This window comes from Schistocerca piceifrons, chromosome 1 (genome assembly GCF_021461385.2).
Source record: "Schistocerca piceifrons isolate TAMUIC-IGC-003096 chromosome 1, iqSchPice1.1, whole genome shotgun sequence".
Taxonomy (NCBI): Eukaryota; Metazoa; Arthropoda; class Insecta; order Orthoptera; family Acrididae; genus Schistocerca; species Schistocerca piceifrons.
The window spans coordinates 839,346,932-839,365,075 of NC_060138.1; the positions used below are offsets into that span (position 1 = coordinate 839,346,932).

Consider the following 18,144-nt stretch of genomic DNA (forward strand, 5'->3'; position numbering starts at 1 on the left):
TGCTCATAATTCCTTACCCTAACAATCCACCTAATGTTCAACATTCGTCTGTAGCACCACATCTCAAATGCTTCTATTCTCTTCAGTTTCCTCCACTCCATGTTTCACTACCATACAATGCTGCGATCCATACGTATATTCTCAGAAATTTCTTCCTCAAATTAAAGCCTATATTTGATAATAGTGGACTTCTCTTGGCCGGGAATGCCAGTAGTAGTCCGCTTTTAATGACCTCTTTGCTCCGTCCGTTATTTGCTGTTCTGATGCCTAGGCAGCAGAATTCCTTAACTTCATATACTACGTGATCACCACTCCTGATGTCAAGTTTCTCGCTGTTCACGTTTCTGATACTTCTGATTACTTAGTCTTTCCTTAATTTATTCTCAGTCTATATTCTCTACTCATTAGACTGTTCATTCCATTGATCAGATCATGTAATTCTTCGCCACTTTCACTGAGGATAGCAACGTCATCAGCGAATCTTATCATCCATATCCTTTCACCTTGAATATTAATTTCACTCCTGAACTTTTATTTCATTTCCACTAGTGCTTTCCAATGTACAGATTGAATAGGAGCGGTGAAAGACAAAATCCCTATCTTATACCCTTTTTAATCAGAGCACTTCCTTCTTGGTCTTCCAGTCCTATTGTTCCCTCCTGGTCCTTGTACATATTGTATATTACCCGTCTTTCACTGTAGCTTAACCCTATTTTACCCAGAATTTCGAACACCTTGCACCATCTGACACTGGAGAACTGTTTTCCAGGTCTACAAATCCTATGAATGTGTCTTGATTTTTATTTAGCCATGATTCCATTATCAAATGCAACATTAAAATTATGTACTTGCTGTCTTTACCTTTGCTAAAGCCAAAATGGTCGTCGTTTAACATATCCTCAGGTTTCTTTTCCATTCTTCTGTTTATTATTCCTGTTACAAACTTGGATGCTTGAGATTTTAAGCTGATTGTGCGAAAATTCTCTCCTTGTCAGCTCTTGCAGTATTCGGAACTGTGTCGATGATATTTATCTAAAAGTCAGGTAGCATATGGCCAGGCTCACTGATTCCACACACCAACGTGAATAATCGTTTTGTTGTCACTCCCCCTTTGATTTTAGAAATGCAAAGATAGCTATTGCTTCTCCCTTATTTGATCTTAAGTTTTCCAAAGCTCTTTTAAATTATGATCCTAAAACTGGATCCCCTATCTCTTCTAAATCGACTCCTGTTTCTTCTTCTGTCTTGATAGGGAACACATGATAAACTACGGAGAGAGCAAGATCCTTTCGTCTGCCTCCACGTATTGGGACACTATGTTTAAAGGAGCAGTCAAAATACATAGGCTAAGGATTTAATTAATAAATACACACTGCCTCAGCTAAGAAAGCAGAGCATCCAGCATTGGCGACACGAAATAAGCATTTCCGCTTACAAACTAATCCACTGAGATAACATCATTGGGGAATCAAAGCCAAGACCAACACCTTAGCAGCAGGCCCAGTGGAGGCAGACTCAGCGGCTCGTTTCTCCGACAGGGTGCTCTGGATGCTGACGTCTGATTTATAGCAATGCTTCTCGGCACCTGCGCTTTTCTAACGAACCTGCTGGATACTCCGGCTACCCCTGTCCGATACATCCCTTCTAACATCTCTGTGTTCCGGGTTGCAGGCCGTGCAGGCAACATGCAAATCCGATGTCTCCTCAACAGAGCTGACTTCCAGCGCAGGAACTACTTTGCCGCATCTGCAGCAAGCGCAAATCCGAGACTACGGTGATATCATTCAGCCAGGGAGGGGGAGGAGAGGTAATCAGTGACCAGCTTTCTATCTACTATAGTTGGGGCCAATCACGCTACTCCACAGTAATCGTCCGCCCTGTGCTGTAACTCGCGACCGAGGCTGCAGATCCGCTCATATCAGAATGTCGTCTCACGGAGTCGTGACCGGCAGTTGTTCAGTCACAGTGGATTTATGGGGACACCACCATGGAATACATCGTAGTAACAGCGGACTTGTTATTGCAATCAGCACAGTCAAATAATGTGTCACTATTTGGACTTAGCCTCAAGCACACACTGTATTACTGGAAGTCGTAACTAGGCACAAGATCGTTAATTTGTTGACTAACGAAGTTAACTTTTCGAGTAACGTATTAACTTTTTAGTTAATTTCAGATAATGTTAACGGACTCTTTCACTTCCGTTAACTTTCTTTGAGTCCGTTAGTCGCTAATTAGGTACCCACTACTTATGACAGAAATGACGCTGCGCCGCCCGCGGAAATCACGTTCTGACAAGTTCGGGTTACGTAGGTATGCAGCTACGCCGTGGTGCGCGCGATTCGTGTAAACAATCGAATGCGAGCGAGGATAACTGGGTATTGGCTGTTTATTGCTGTTTTTTACTAAGTTCACATTAAGTACAACTTTCCGTTAGTTGACTGACTGTGGAAACTAAATCATGGAATCGGACAACAATTTACAGAAAAGTCTAGTAGTACGACAACTGTAAACAGTAAAGCCCAGAGTCTAGTCAATATATATCTGGACACAAAGTCAAAAAACTCATCCAACGATGTGGTATTTCCTGGAGGACAGGTTTTGTAAATTTATTTACCAAATATAATACCCCTACATCCTCGAGTGCTGCAGTAAAACAACTTTTTTCTGTGGGCAAAGCCATTTTGTCTCTTAAATGAGCTTCGCCCTCGGATAAAAACCTTAATATGTTGATGTGCATGAAGGGAAATATGCACCTTATATCAGACACTATCTCATTCACCTGTACTTTGATTCTCCCGTAACTTAAAATTGATAAGTAAATATTATAAAACTAAATGATTAAACTGGTTTTTTTTTGTTTATCGATGTGCTGCCTAAACTTCCCAAATCAAAACATTCTTATTTAAGCAACGGAAAACGTTTGATTCACTTGCTCATTTAACTACACCCACAACATAAACTTTATTACAACGAGTTAGCAACTTTAACACCCAATAAATCTCCTATAAAGGAACTCTTTCACGTGTAACGAAGTTAACTTTTTTTAATGGGTTAATGACTAGCGAAGTTAACTTCTTGACTACCATTTCCCAGTTGTACTGGAAGTATTGTGTACTTATGTTCAGAGTTCTTATCAAGGTATTTGTGAGTCTGAACTTGGATTAATTTATTGGGTAGTTGTTTCAGAACGCTACGCTGGTGCAGTCATTCAGAGTGACGCACCTCATCAGCAGAGAGAATTTCACAAATGAACCAGCGTATAAAGTAGCGAACTGCAGCAGTTAGTCATGTTCGCTTCCCACTTAGTTGAATTCCATTGTCCTTGACAGTGTGGAGCTGAAGTGTCACGGAAACTGTGAGTCATATGTTGCCAATCGTAACTTCCACTCGTAACTTTTGATCAAGCACCCTTATGTCCCTGATATTACACCTACAATGATCGTCTCCGCTCCGTATATTTCAGAAGTTGCCTTACTTCTCAACTTCTTGAAGAGAGTTAACTGCTGAAAACTTCACGTCATTGTGTAACGCAGCACTGTGTTTGCAACTTAGCACCACTCTTTACAGTTCAAGTCACCTTATCGATGTGCAGAGCAGAAACGACAGAACTCTACTTCTCAAAAAATCGTTATCTGTGGAGCTGGGATGTCTGTGGGACCTGAGTTCGAAAGGCCTTCATGCTATTTCTTGTTTTAACAGGAGAGTGCAAATGTTGTGTTTTCTTGCTATACGAAACAGCAACCATTAGCGATTTACTCAAGCTGCTTCCCGAGAACTCACCGAATGGGGTGGCGCAGTGGTTAGCGCAATGGACTCGCATTCGGGAGGACGACGATTGAAACCCGCGTCCAGCCACCCTGATAAAGGATTCCGTGATTTCACTAAATCTCTTCAGAAAATGCTGCGATGGTTCCTTTGAAAGGGCACTGTCGACTTTCTTCCTCAGTCTGATAGGACCGATGACCTCGCTGTTGGTTCCCCCGAACAACCAACCAACTCGAGAAGTTTTGATACAGGTTAGGGTGTTTACACTTCCGTAGGTTACTTTATTTGTTACAGTTCGGGATTTTCAGAGGAAAACGTTCATAGATTTGGTTAAATTCGTGTTATACTTCAGAATTTTTCAAATGATAAGCTCATTGCATTCTGATAACTCTTACTACAAGTCAGAGCAGAATCTAAACAATATGCAGAGTGTTTGAGGTATAAGTGCAGGAATTTCTATTGATGATTGTGGACAGTGTACTAAACAACATAATATCGGTACTTACTTAATTTGCAGACTAATAATCATAGGTACTAAGAGTGGTATGTTTTTAGGTTGATTGGTAACTCCCCTAGTCCGCATAGCACAAACAAGCCAACTTGGGAAACCGGTCGGGTATTTAAATGTGGAGGTATGGACGCAAAACAGCTAGTCCATACTGACAGGTATAGTCCATTTCGTGGGGCAGTTACAAACGCGCAGAAAACATCAGATAGTAAATTAGGTGATGTGTTTAGGGGGAGTTTGTTACGCACAGAGAAAAAACAACTAAGACGTGAAGGGGGTACATATTAAGATGCCAATGATCACAACATCTGCACTTATACCCCTGACTCCCTGTGTACTGGATTACTTTCAGTCTTAAAGTTCAGAGTTTTTCCGACATACCCGGAGCTTAAGCACACTGGAAAACAATGTACTGTAATTGGAACTATGCTCTCTCGGCCGTTGATGACAGTTGTCGAAATCGTGGCCACTAGATACGCTTTACATCTCAGTTGTCTTCCAGAGGCTCGTCCCATTCCTCCTACATGGTAAAAACTGTGAACATATTTGGATTCGACCCAGGCCGCCTGTGTGGAGGATCATTTCTCTTCGATCCATACAAGAACGCCTAAGAAATATGCGTCTTGTAAGACGGACAGTTTGTGAACTTTCGTCGATCAGAACAATGTCAAGCTGAACAAAAAGTGTTAGGTGTACGAAAAAAGTGCTTTATGAATCATACGTCAAAGACGATTAACGCTATTGTAGATTTAAAAAAAATCAGATTCACATGTCTTACAGACAAATTGTCGTAGTATTCTTTTATGCTGAACTATTAAACTACACTACCTAGAAGCTAGAATATTTGGATATATTGTTGCATTGTTTGTTTGATTCGTGCCTCTCACTCAATAAACTGTATTTTTGTAAACAAAAGTTATTCTGTCACTCTGTCTGCTTGTTGTGCAGGGTGGCTAAATAGGCCTTACACTAGCACGAAGTCGACGCTATGCAGGCTTACACAGCTTTCAAGAACGAAGTGAATGTGCTGACGAGAGGTCGGCAGAGATAGAGACAGCTGTGTTTAGCGACGAAGAAAGTCAGCGAAAATACCGAATGCAGAGATAAATCACGCCTCGGGGTGATAGTGTCATTTGTACAGCCGTTTCGTGACGGCCGACCTGGACAAGTATTGGATTTCTCATCAAGGTCGGAATCGAGATACCGTCTGCATGCTTTTCGTAGATGGAGCACCTGCATTGAGGAAATCGTGTTACTGCCGTTTTTCCAAGCATATAATGTATTTGAACAGCAGGATTGCCACGTATTATTTTTTTTAATAATTCGAAAAATACGGTCCCTAGCGGAAGCGCATCCCAGTACAAAATATAACTACATTAAATTACCTTTAAAACTGATTTGTTCTTTTTTCTGTAGGACTAATAGCTATCGCGTAGCGAGCGAGAGAATATGAAAATATTGCCCTTGGTATTTGAAGGCTTTTCAGGTTGCATAAATCACCTGAATCACCCAGTATAAGATTAAAAGACTTACTAACATAATGTTTTTTCTTTTTTTATTTCATTAATCGACTGATTTCTTCACCAAGATTCCAGTTATTCTTACGGCATTGCTTCTCAATTTCTAAAGTGCATCTTTTCAATATTATAACAACAATCTCTCTCTCGATGAACCTAAGCGCAGAATGATGATTTCCTTTGTGAATCAACGCGTTGCATTTGATTACAGTACCGACGGTTTTGCGACTTCTCGTGAACGCAAACACGAATCAGCAGCGTTGTGTTACAATCACAATTGCGATCGCTGCAAGTATAGCTTTGGTGTAGTTGGAAGGAGAGCGTAGGAAATCGGCTGTCCGTTCTGACGGAACCACCCCAGTGTATGAGTGAAGCAGTTTAATAGAGTACATATGACTGAGTTACTGAATTCTGGATAAGAATTCGGAAGACGATACTTTTGAAAGTGAGTAATGACTCATCTCAAGCGCCATATCGTTCGGAAAGAAGAGAAAAAACGAGATTTTACGTTCGGCCTCTTCTTATCAACAGAAGAGGGTGGTGAGGTGCTAAATCTTCAACCTGTCATCCAGATCCAGGTTTTTCGCGGAATTCCGTAAATCTATTAATATGAAAGCCGGGATGGTTCCTTTAAAACGGCACAGCCGATTTTTTTCCCTATCCTTTCCCAATCGGTTTTTGTGGTCCGTATCTAACATCATGGCCAACAGGATGCCGTTTCCTAAACTTTCTTTTTACTGCTCGTTATGAATTGTAGTAACAGAACAATAAAATTAAACAATGTGAATTATGTATGATGGTGGAAGTGATTTTGAGTGGAAGTATCTGGCCGGCAGCAGGAGACCAGATGGAGTGAAATTCCTGATCACCAATAAGATATCGGGCTCGAATGACGCAGTGGGTGACGCACCGCGTCCGGAGCATGCCACGCCGTCCGGTGACGCTAGCGAGCTTGTGCTGTCTACAAGTTGGTAAAGTCTGACCCACGTTGCTCTCTCGGAGCCACGTTGCATGCTACGAACGCTACTCTTCCTGCTCTCTGAACTCATACCCTGCTATACACATCGCTCCATCTTCGCTTCTGGACTGCAACTGGGGACAGTGTTATTTGGCTTGGGATCTACACCTTCCCCTCTACTGTGCTTCAATAACGGCCATTAAAGCTACGCCCTCTGAGGGCAGCGACTGCGTAAGTGCTGGCAGATCTTCCGTGGAGGTGTTCGAGAGAGGTCGATTTGTAACTGAAGCGTGGGAGCAGCCTTACACTCTGAGATGTTGACCCATATTGTGACTCTATGGCCTTTGTCGACATGTTCTCTGATAATATTTTCCTCGGGGCTGCTACCAGGTAATGCAGTCATCCAATCGCAATATTTCCTGGTCCACCTGGCCGCCATCTCGCAGTGACAACGTTGTACGCTAATCTCGCCGGAACTGATTCATACCATGAGGGCCACTCTATACACGGCGGAAGGCCAAGAGCCCGAGCGCCAGAAATTATCGCCGCTGTCCCCTAGTGCAAGTGAATGTACAGCATACCAGTGGTGGAAGCTAGCGAGAAGCGCTGAATCGCTATGAAGTACTACTGTCAATATATTCTGCCGGCCGAGTCAGTGACCATTGTTTTTTAATTTAAGACGAAACAGTGTTGCAAATCCTATTAACATTACTTAAAAGGCTACCTCTCGTCTCCATTTATATTGTTGCCTGGCAACCTAATTTCGAAAGATTCCTTTAAAATACAGTTCCTATAGCGTGACGAAATGGCCACTTGCGTCTCATTATTATACAACATTCTGTGACCCTCGATAAGACAATGCTCCGCTATCGCAAATTTTTAAATCTACATCAAACGAGTGCGGCGATGGTGCTCAGAACATGTGTTGACTGGTGCGAATTGTCAGGAGAATATGAGTTCCAACAGTGGCAAAGAATTTTGTAAACACCGGGCCTCCACAACCCTGTACTCCCGTACGGAGAGAGAACATCTCTGACAGTTGAAGTAGCCTTGCCGCACTTGCTTCGCACGTTCACAACGACCGATCAGATCATGAGATTTTGTTTATGTTACTGCGGCAACACCACAGTGTTGCCACTGCGCTAGGCGATCCCTGCTGTCAGACAATGGTGCCACGTGCTTTCTTCAGGTTTGTGTGCACTCCACAAATACTATGAGTTTCTTGCCGTGTGTGTGGGAAATGACTTCCTGTAGAGCAGAGAAGAGGACTTCTGGAAAAGGAGCTACGCTGAAATCTCAAGCATGCGAATTTATATAGATTTCTTGTTTACGTTAAAAGGGAAAGGGACAGTAGTGGACTTTTGATAACAGTGAGCAAAGTGACTAACAGGATCGTAGAAGCATTGAACAACTCTACAGTGACAGTGAAGAGAGTCACAACTTATAAAGAGGCTGCCAATTCAACTGGGAGCCCCGTTATTGCGGCGCCTGGAATGACAAGGAAGAGATCGTATTGTGTGACTGAAAGAGACAGGCAACATATATACGCGTACAACAGCAGGAAGCAGTACATGACACTTAAAAAGTAGATGGTATCATTGTTGGACAGTGATGTGTTCACAGGCGTATCGAGAAGTCTCTCCGCTTTTTTTAAAAAAAACTGGCTTTCGGTGGAAAAAGTTCTCAGGAAGAAAGGTACTAATTGAACACGGAGACATTGCGTTACGAATGTTTAGTTTCCTACGTGAGTTGCTAGCAATGAATCCGTAGAATGTAATATAGATTGATGAAACGTATTTCAACGTGCGTTATGCAAAATCCGTCGCGTGGACGGACTACACGCGCCACGAAACAATAGTGTGCAAACTTTGAGAGGGAGGGAGGCTAATCATTGTTCATGATGGCTCTATGAACGGTTTTGTGCCCGGTGCTGTGATGATGTTCCAGTAAAAAGAAAAAACTCTATCGATTTCCACGAGAAAATGAATGCAGATTCATTTAGAGACTGGTTCGTTAGTCGTTTGCTACAAAATGTCAGTTCTGGTAGTTTTTGCGTGATGGACAACGCGCCGTGCACCCATTCTGCACAATGAAATAAGGCAGCAAGGCTGCAGCAATGAGAAACAAAATAGTCAGCTGGTCGAAAGGCAGTAAAACAGACTCTGAAGAGAACATGCGAAAAATGCAACTTCTGGAACTAGTGAAATGACACAATCCAGAGAAGACGTAGTATTTAATTGATACGTTAGAAGAGAACCACAGCCACAAAGTTATACGTCTTTCGCCATACAACTGCCATTGGGACGCCATCCAACTTGTCTGTGGTCACATAAGAACAGATGTCGCTGAGTGAAATAAAACCTTTACGTTGCGAAATGCAGAGGGGCTGGTAAATGAGGCTGTCAAACGAATAACGTCAGAAATTGGAAAGAACGTTGTAAAACATGTGTGGATGGAGATTACAAGGTCGAACATAGAAGAAGCTGTAAGAGAAGAGTCCCTGCAAAGTACTGTAATTTGTTAATCAGACGATGAGGATAGCAGCAGCGAAGTTTCCGAAGACTGTGTGGCCGTGACGAGATATTATCGATCATATGACGATTATATTGGGGTTTCCAATCTCCCGCACGAAAAATAAAAAGTAACGTCTTCATTCGATATTTACACGTAACATCTGTGCATTTTGCTGTACGTTGTTAATGTCGAAAATGTACGTGTATGTACGATATTGCAGTGCCTGTGTTATTCGGGAGCGAAATTCCTGAACACAAGCGTGCATGTCCGAAGGAACAGGCACTGCTCGAACTACATCCGTTATAAAATACGTGTTCGTAGTTGCGAATATGGAGAACCATTAGGTGTATAATGGAATGACGATAATCAAATTTATGCCAGTCTGGGACTCGAACCCGGATTCCCCGCTTATTGCAAGCTGTTCCCTTCCCATTTGGCTACCTGAGCACGACTCATGACCACCGCAAAACTTCCATATGTCGTGAACCGTGTGTCTACAACCTGTACTCATACACCCATCATGTAGATTCCCGTACAGAGAAGACATGCACGTCTGAAGGAATTTTGCATCGTAATTAAGAATGAGACAGGGACTTCAATATTGTAATTATCCGCCGACACCGGGCAAGCGACTTTCAACTAATATGTCTCCCCTGTACACGAATGCAGATAATGGATGTACGAGCACATGTTGTAGACACATGGTTGACAACATATGGAAGTTTGGGATAGGAAATGGTTGCATATAGATACGGGTCCACGTGCAACGTTTTCTACAAAGACTCATGACCACCGCAAAACTTCCATATGTCGTGAACCGCGTGTCTACAACCTGTACTCATACACCCATCATGTAGATTCCCGTACAGAGAAGACAGTGTTATCGTCCTTTCTGTAAACCAGTATGTCTAGAAATGGAAGCTCTCTATTCCTTTTAACCACCATCGTGAACTAGATGCAGGGAGAAAGGTAATTAAAATGATCTAGCAGACAGTTCATAGCGTCTAATCCATGTGGCCATGTCATCAAAGTATTGTCAAATTACGTTCACAAAAAGTTAAGTTTTAAAACCGCAGTCCTCAGCGCTGTGTCTTCAAAATCTTCCAGAAATAAGTTTGTGACTATGGAGGATAATGTGCTCCCAAAATCCACTTCCACAGTTTCTTAAAAATAATTGTCATAAATAAAATATGTCGTCAGCACATGACGGCAAAGCTTCGTTAGTTTCACGCCCAATTTTTCACTAAGTTCTTTGAGAACTTTGACTCATATTGTGGGCAGGTTTATTTTATGCAACTAAAGGCTATCTCCATTAGACCATGTGCCAATGGCGTGGATTATATCAGACTCTAAGTAGTGTTCCTAAGAGAGTCAAAGTGTTGGTGCTAATTTGTATGCCAGATGGGGAAAATCAATGTTTTTATCTCCGTTGTTGTCACAGTCCGCGTGGTTTCCCCGTCGGAGGTTAGAATCCTCCCTCGGGCATGGTGTGTGTGTCGTCCTTAGCGTAAGTTAGTTTAAGTTGTATTAAGTAGTGTGTAAGCTTAGGAACCGATGACCTCAGCATTTTGGTCCCATAACACTTTACCACAAATTTCCAAATATCTCCGTTGCTGCTATTATAGACCATTAGGCATTGATAAGTTATCTCTGTTCAGTTTCCATAAATGCTTACAGAAAACGAACGTAACATCACTCTTCTGTCATGTAACAGCATTCCACGGCACGTTTGAATTCCCGCCGACCCTGCAATCCACTTCAGCTTGTTGCCGGCGCTTATCCGACGCGAGCAGCGACTGGGTTCGGCACTGAAGCCACGCAGGGTGCACCTTCTGGTGCGGTGCACTGTCAGGCCTGTTTTGCATTAGCCTAGTTGCCCCATGGAGCACTCGGAGGGGGGTGGTTCCGTGATGTCGGAGGGCATGTGGCTGTGTCGCCATGAGGTGAAGCGGTCGCGGTACCAAGTGACAGTTGGGGAACGCCGCCGAAAGTGTGTGCACCCTGGACACATCGAACTGTGCTGAAGTGGAGGCAGCAGAGCAGCTGGACTCAGAACGGCCGACAGGGGGCGTGGAAGTCAGTAACGGAGGGGGTCGTTGAGCTGCAGCAGCAGAGGGTGTTCACCTCTGTACACCCAGAGGATACGACAGCTGGGAGCCGTAGAGGTATCTTCGAAGAGAGTTTCTGTTATGACGATTGGCACGCAGGGCATAAGAGTGACTTGTGCCGTTGCGTGGTGATGGTAAAAGCATTTGCGCTCGCATCAATGTCTGTTTGAGAGCTGAATTATCAAGACACACAGAAATCATTGTGTGCCGGAATTGGTAGAACAGTGCCTCATCAAATTGTACTCGAATCGAAAAGGCATGGCGAGGCCGTGGAGAGCTCCGATTTTACTGTAATTGTGCTCTATTTGATAAACTCAAGGTCGTGGTGTGATCCAGTTGTATCTTAGTGATAAGCTTCAGTGAGACTATTGCCAGTTTACGTACCTTTATAGTTGACTGTATGTTAGTGACAGTCATCTTCCAACCTCTACGCCTTGCGTGGCACAGAAGCGCAGCCCCTGTGAATCGTGAACTGTACCTCAGCCGGACAAATGAGAAATGTATCTTGGTTCTGATACCTAGTATAGTAGTGTAGAGATGTGTAGTTTAGTGTTGTACAGTAGTATAGTTCAGAATTATAAATTACAACATTTGTGATAGAGCAGTGAGCATAGTGTAGTAGACCAACAGCGTGTGGATTCTGGGTTCCAGGTGAACATATATCTGTGTGCCAGATGGGAAAATGGTGTTTGTAGATATTTCTTTTTTAAAACTATTTTTTCTTCTACTAAGATATATGTAATTTTTTTCCATTAAGCACCATAGTGCTTATTTACACATTTGAAATAATGTGATATGTTCATGCCAATTCAGGAATAACATTTGGTCTGTTGTTGTATCTAGGTAAAAGACTAAAAGAAACAGGAAACAAATAATTACCGTAAATGTGGTATCAGACCTTTCCAACAGCTCCGAAAGAACAGACACCACATACACAAGTAAGGCGAGGCCTGCCATTGATAGCTCCAGTGGAGATGAACGCCACGTTCGAACACTTAGCGGAATCGGCAAAATGCCGCGAGTAATGAGGATTATGGGTAGAGGCATTACGTCAGTAGCGTATGGATAAGTTGAGAAGTCACGTCTGACGGGAGGCGTGCTCGCGTAGTCCGCGCAGTTGCGATGACCACTGTGCCTGGACGGCTTAGCGATCAGAGCGCCTGGCCAGTCAGCAGGAGGCACGGGTTCGAATTCCAGTCTGGCGCAAATTTTCAACTGTACTCAGTGATGTTAATCAGTGCCCACTCATTAATTCCTTTGTATCTTGAAATAAATGACGGTTTGTGTGTCAGTGTAGACTGCATTGTTCGCGTGTGTCGGTAGGTCTGGTGTCTAATTAATGTATTGGTTGTAGCTGGATTTGTTGTTGTAATATCTGGGGACCTCGTGTTGTTTTTGCAGAATTATCAGTTTTCCCTCTGCAAAGTTACTTTAAGTGGGGCGAAGGAATGCTTTTTATTTATACCTGTATTTTAGAGTAAGTTTTCTACTGTATCATCTTTGATGTTCCATTGCAGTTTCAATTCTCTAATTCTGTGAGTGAGTAATTATATTTTATCAACTTTATATTGTTATATCGGAAGTTAATTTGGTATACTGAACACAAGTGCTTGCTGTGTTTACTTATGCATGCACTGTGGCATTGTAAGTTCTGTGTTAACAAATCAATGTACTTGTTTCAGAGCCCACGCTTGTACAACAACCAGCCAAATTCCACACCCACTAAAACCCTGCGCCACAAATGTATAATCTGTAATCTCGGTCATACAGTCATTCACTCGACTCATATGGACACCTGAGTGACGTAGCTGTTGGACTGGAGAGGAAAGCAGGAGATCAGATACAATTTTTACCAATTTGTTAACAATAATTTATTTTTGCAGTAGTAGCGCGGCAGCTGGCTATGTACAGAGCGGCGGGAGCTAGCAGGTGCCGCAGGCGGCGGGGCAGAAGGCGGCCATGTAGTCTGCGGAGGTCGCGCACTCGCCCAGCCGCGCCCACCGCTCGCAGTGCTCGTTCTCGTCGACGCACGCCCGGTCCGACGCCACGCCTGCAACACGACACGACTCGACACTGCAACACGACATGACTCGACAGCGTCTCTTACGAGCCGCAGCTGCAGATGTCACTCAACAGTTTGTTTAGTCACCAAAATCATAAAAACGCCCAACAACTTCCATTTAATAAGGACGGAAAGTTACTAGCATAATTTCTGCTATTCTTTATACGAGGTTTCTCTGCCAGTTTCGATTGAAAAAGTGCGGAATTTGATATGGGACATGGTGGCATACTCCCACTTCAGCCCCTATTTTTTCATGAAGTTCCAACAGTTAGCGGTGCTAAACGTAGCCATCATAATGACGTCTGTAACGGAGCTGCGTTTCAAGCAGAGAGCTATCACTGAGTTTCTTTCGGCGGAAAACCACAGCATCGCAGATATTCATAGGCGTTTGCAGAATGACTAGGGAGAGCTGGCGTTGAACAAAAGCACAGTGAGTCGTTAAGCGAGGCGTTTGTTATCATCGCAAACCTATCAGGTGTCCCGCGTGCCGACTAGCCACACAGAACTGTGATTCCTGCAATTTTGAAACGTGCGGACACTCTCAGTCGAGGTGATCGATGGATCCCAACAAAACACGTCGCTGTTCAACTGGACATTTCTGTTGGTAGACCTGACACACTCGCCCACCAGTTGGGGTACACAGAGGCGTGTACCATCTGGATTCCTCGACATCTAACAGTAGATCGTAAAGAGCAACGCAGCACCATCTGCGCGGAATTGCTCGCGCATTACGACGCTTATGGTGACTATTTTTCGTCGAACATGAACACAAGCGATGAAACATGCGTTCATCACTCCGAACTGGAAACAAAACAGCAACACATGGAGAGGCGCCAATCACCTCTGCTCCAGAAAAAGATTCAAAGCCGCAACCTCTGTCGGTAAAATAATGGCGATGGTCTTCTGGGACTCTGAAGGGGTTACTCCGTTTGATGTTCACCCTCATGGTGTAACGATCAACCCTGAAGTGTATTGTACTATAGGCGAACCCTTATCCCCTCCACATTCCAGGCTTCCTTCACTTATTGTATACCCAAAATTAATTTAGCTATTATACCCTACAAATGCAAATCTCCTAATTATTCCTATATCTTTAGCTACGATGTATTTAACACAGCTTACCAATAAGGAACAAATCAGAACTGTGACTGAACATCATATAATAAGATACCTGTTTATAATGGAAACCCAGGAAATCAGAAGAACAGATTAACGAAATGCCTAACATCACCTGGATGTCCAAATATACGAGTACATGAAAATTTTAGCCGCAAGAGCAGAACACTGAAGTCCGTAAGCTGCATAGTAAACTAGAGGGGATCGCCATACGACCGGAGGCGCTAGAGTTCGATGTATGTAAGATTACCCCTGGAATACTTAGTTGTGTATACTGCATTTAAATGTGCATTGATTTTAAGGACTAAATAGAACATTTCTCTTAGTAAATGATATTTAACATGACCAACAGCACGCAACACTTGACGATGAAAGCCATTCAAGGTTTCTTTCAATATTTTTTGGGCTATAAGGCCCAGTGGCTGTTATGTTACGCAATAAATGTGTTTGCATTATTTCAGCCTTGCCAGTTGTCTTGTCACATGGTCAAATAAACTCACACACTGAAGATGTGTGTCAGTGACGAGAGGTAGGGCAAGAGTACAGCCGAACTGTGTGTGTGAAAGACCTTTCGACAACATTCGGCTATGGTAGTCATTCAAGATTTCGTCCATTATTCTCTTGACAGCCAAACGATTTTCATTTAGTATTTTTCTATCTATAGCGCTGTCTCTTGTTTCACATCTGTTATGTAATAGTGTCTGTTTCTTTAGAAGTTTCGCCACTACGGCGACTTGCGTGTCCCTAAGAAACTCCAGTTATCCAACCGCGGAGAGGGGACCTACAGCTCAACGTAGAATCAGAACGACGTGCCGTTTCTGGCGTCTTCTCAAGTACTTGAGAGGTGAGTGCTAGATTAAAAGGCAGACTGAAAAATCTTAGGTCCAACCGAGATTCGATCCCGCGACCGCTTAGTTTACAGTCAAGCCCTTTACTCCTTTTTTTCCTTTACCTTGTTCGTCATTTTTCGCATCACTTGGTAGAGGTAGACGTCACAAGACACCCCTTCAACTCCATCGTTAAAGACTGCACTCATACTTTTTTTTTTATTACAGGGAGCGCCAACCCTCTGTCCGAATGCACTGAGCTACCGTGCCGGACCGCTAGGTCACAAGGTCCGACACATTACATCCGGAAATCCTTGGATCATAATTTCTCGATTTTCGAAAAGCACTTAACTCATTACCACACCTTCGCTTATTATCAAAAGTACAACCACATGGGTTATTATGCGAAATTTGTGATTGGCTTGAAGATTTTTGGTAGGTAGGACACAGGAACTTATCATGGGTGGAGACTCATCGGCAGATGTAGAGGTAACTTCGGTTATACCCCTGGAAAATGTAGTTGGACCCTTGCAGTTCATGTTCCTTATTATTGACATTGCGGACAATATTAATAGCAATTTCAGAATTATCGCAGATGATGCAGTTACCCATAATGACGAACTGGCGGAAAGAAGCTGCAAAAGTATTCAGTCAGATCAGATTTAAAACTCGCTGTTGTTGAATTTACGAAGGAAAAAGGCACGCAGTGACGAAAATTAGAACATTCTGAATAGATTGCAGGCTTCGCATTCTAAACGGACTTGACGGCATCCTGCCCATAGTACGCCACTGCAAGGTAACTTCTTTCTGATTTGATGGGGGTGCATTTAAAAAGAAAATTGCGTTATAGAAGGGACACATTTTGACAAATCTCACTGACGTTAAAGAAATAGCGAGGTTTTAAGAATTCGTCGTGGCCTTGAAATAATTACAAGGATGTTTTCCTACACGTTTTGAGGACACTGCAAAATCTTACATATGACTTCATTCTGTTTTAGGGACCGTTTGCCGTTTCAGCGGAAAGCGTCCTGTTCGCATGCATATGTAACTGACTGATTTGCAAGGTAGTTTAAGGACTGATATCTTTAACGTTGAAACTGTCTAGGACGTCTACATTTCTTTCCTCAGGTAGACTTTACACCTCTGCATAACGATATTGCAAAAATGCTGCAACATTTCGATCAACATATGTGTGTGAAATACGTTTTTTTGGTTATGAAACTAAATAAGTCACAATTACTCGACTACCTGAGTGCGAAAACCTGAAATTGTCTGCTTCCGTCCATATGCCGACGTAGATGAATCGCATGGTTGTAAATTTTGAGGTAGAGGTCTCTATGGATGATGTTGCTGTGAGCTTCTAGTAAACATTTGCTACCTGAGGTACTTGGATGCAAATGGGATTGGAGAGGAAGTAACATGAGAAACGATGTGCGATGAGTCCTGGGAAGAGTCGAGAGCTGGTACGTTTCGTATAGGATTAAAGTTACGCAGGGAAAGGGTGGGTTGAAATGTTCATTCGGGAATGGAATAGATACTGCAGGTTATAGTTTACAGGATCGTTAGATTATAGGAACGATTTCATCATTTGGGAAGGGAAATCGTTCGAAACTACCGTGGGAAATGATACAGAGTATGCAGAGATGTCGAGTCGATGGGACGGTGGCAGAGTTGCAGCAACAGGGTGTTCTTTGATGGGAGATATAAATGAGGCAAAGGATTGGAGAGGATGTTACACTTATTTAGAGTGTTGGAACTTCATAACCTGGTACAGGACATGGGTGGGGAAGGATAAATGGATACATAAAGTGAGACGCAGTGCATAACGATCAATGATTCCAAGCAAGTGCTAAAACATGGGACAGGTGGGGAGACCCATGCGTCATCTGTGTAGCTGAAGTTGGGCCGAATGATGATCTAGTAGGTACGTATGATCGTAGAGGAATATAGTCCCTATATTTGGTCAGTCATCGTTTATGTTTTAGGTGGTTTGTAGACGGTGATTCCACGATAGCTTTTCATCGAGTGTCAGTCCAAGGTGCTTTAGAGTTTTAGTTAGACCAATTAGATGGTTGTCGATTGTGATGCAGACGCCTCGAATTCGGGTGATTTTGTTCTATAGTTATTGGTCGGGTAGTTGCAAGACTGATGGCTCAAATGGCTTTGAGCACTACGGGACTTAACATCTGAGGTCATCAGTTCCCTAGAACTTAGAACTACTTAAACCTAACTAACCTAAGGACATCACACACATCCATGCCCTAGGCAGGATTCGAACATGCGACCGTAGTGCTCGCGCGGTTCCAGACTGAAACGCCTAGAACCACTCGGCCACACCGGCCGGCTGCAGGTATGGTGTACAGGTATTGGTATTCCTTTGGATGAGCTATTGATAGGACAATTTTCAAAGCCCCTCGGAGAGTGGTATGTAGAGAACCGAAGAGAAGTTGTGGGATCCACCAGACTAATCAATTCTAGGCATTTTCTAAGTAGTTTATTGCGAAATGTTATGAGTTTCCCTTAAAATTTCTGCCAACTAAGGTATTTCAGGATTTCTGTTGTTATTTCTCGCCAGTCAATGAAGTGCATCACCTTTTGTGCTGCCATACTTGATGCACTCGCAGTGTTTGCTGTGAGTACAACCTGACATTCGAGTACTAAGGCTACACTTATAAATAGTGGTTTTCTTGCCTTTACGATCTGCGCGTGTACGATATCTGACAAGGCACTGTTTTCATCTGTTCACCACGTTTGTGACTACGTGAA

General features: G+C 43.1%; 1 protein-coding gene across 1 annotated transcript in view; it reads right to left on the bottom strand.

Moving 5' to 3' along the window:
- Positions 1 to 13,295: 13,295 nt before the first annotated feature.
- LOC124775553 (zinc metalloproteinase nas-6-like) overlaps positions 13,296 to 18,144 on the bottom strand; it is a 104,207-nt gene continuing 99,358 nt past the window's right edge. Inside the window, exon 14 of the mRNA XM_047250386.1 lies at positions 13,296 to 13,423. Within this exon, the coding sequence (XP_047106342.1) occupies positions 13,296 to 13,423 (128 nt within the window). The remainder of the gene's footprint in view (positions 13,424 to 18,144) is intronic.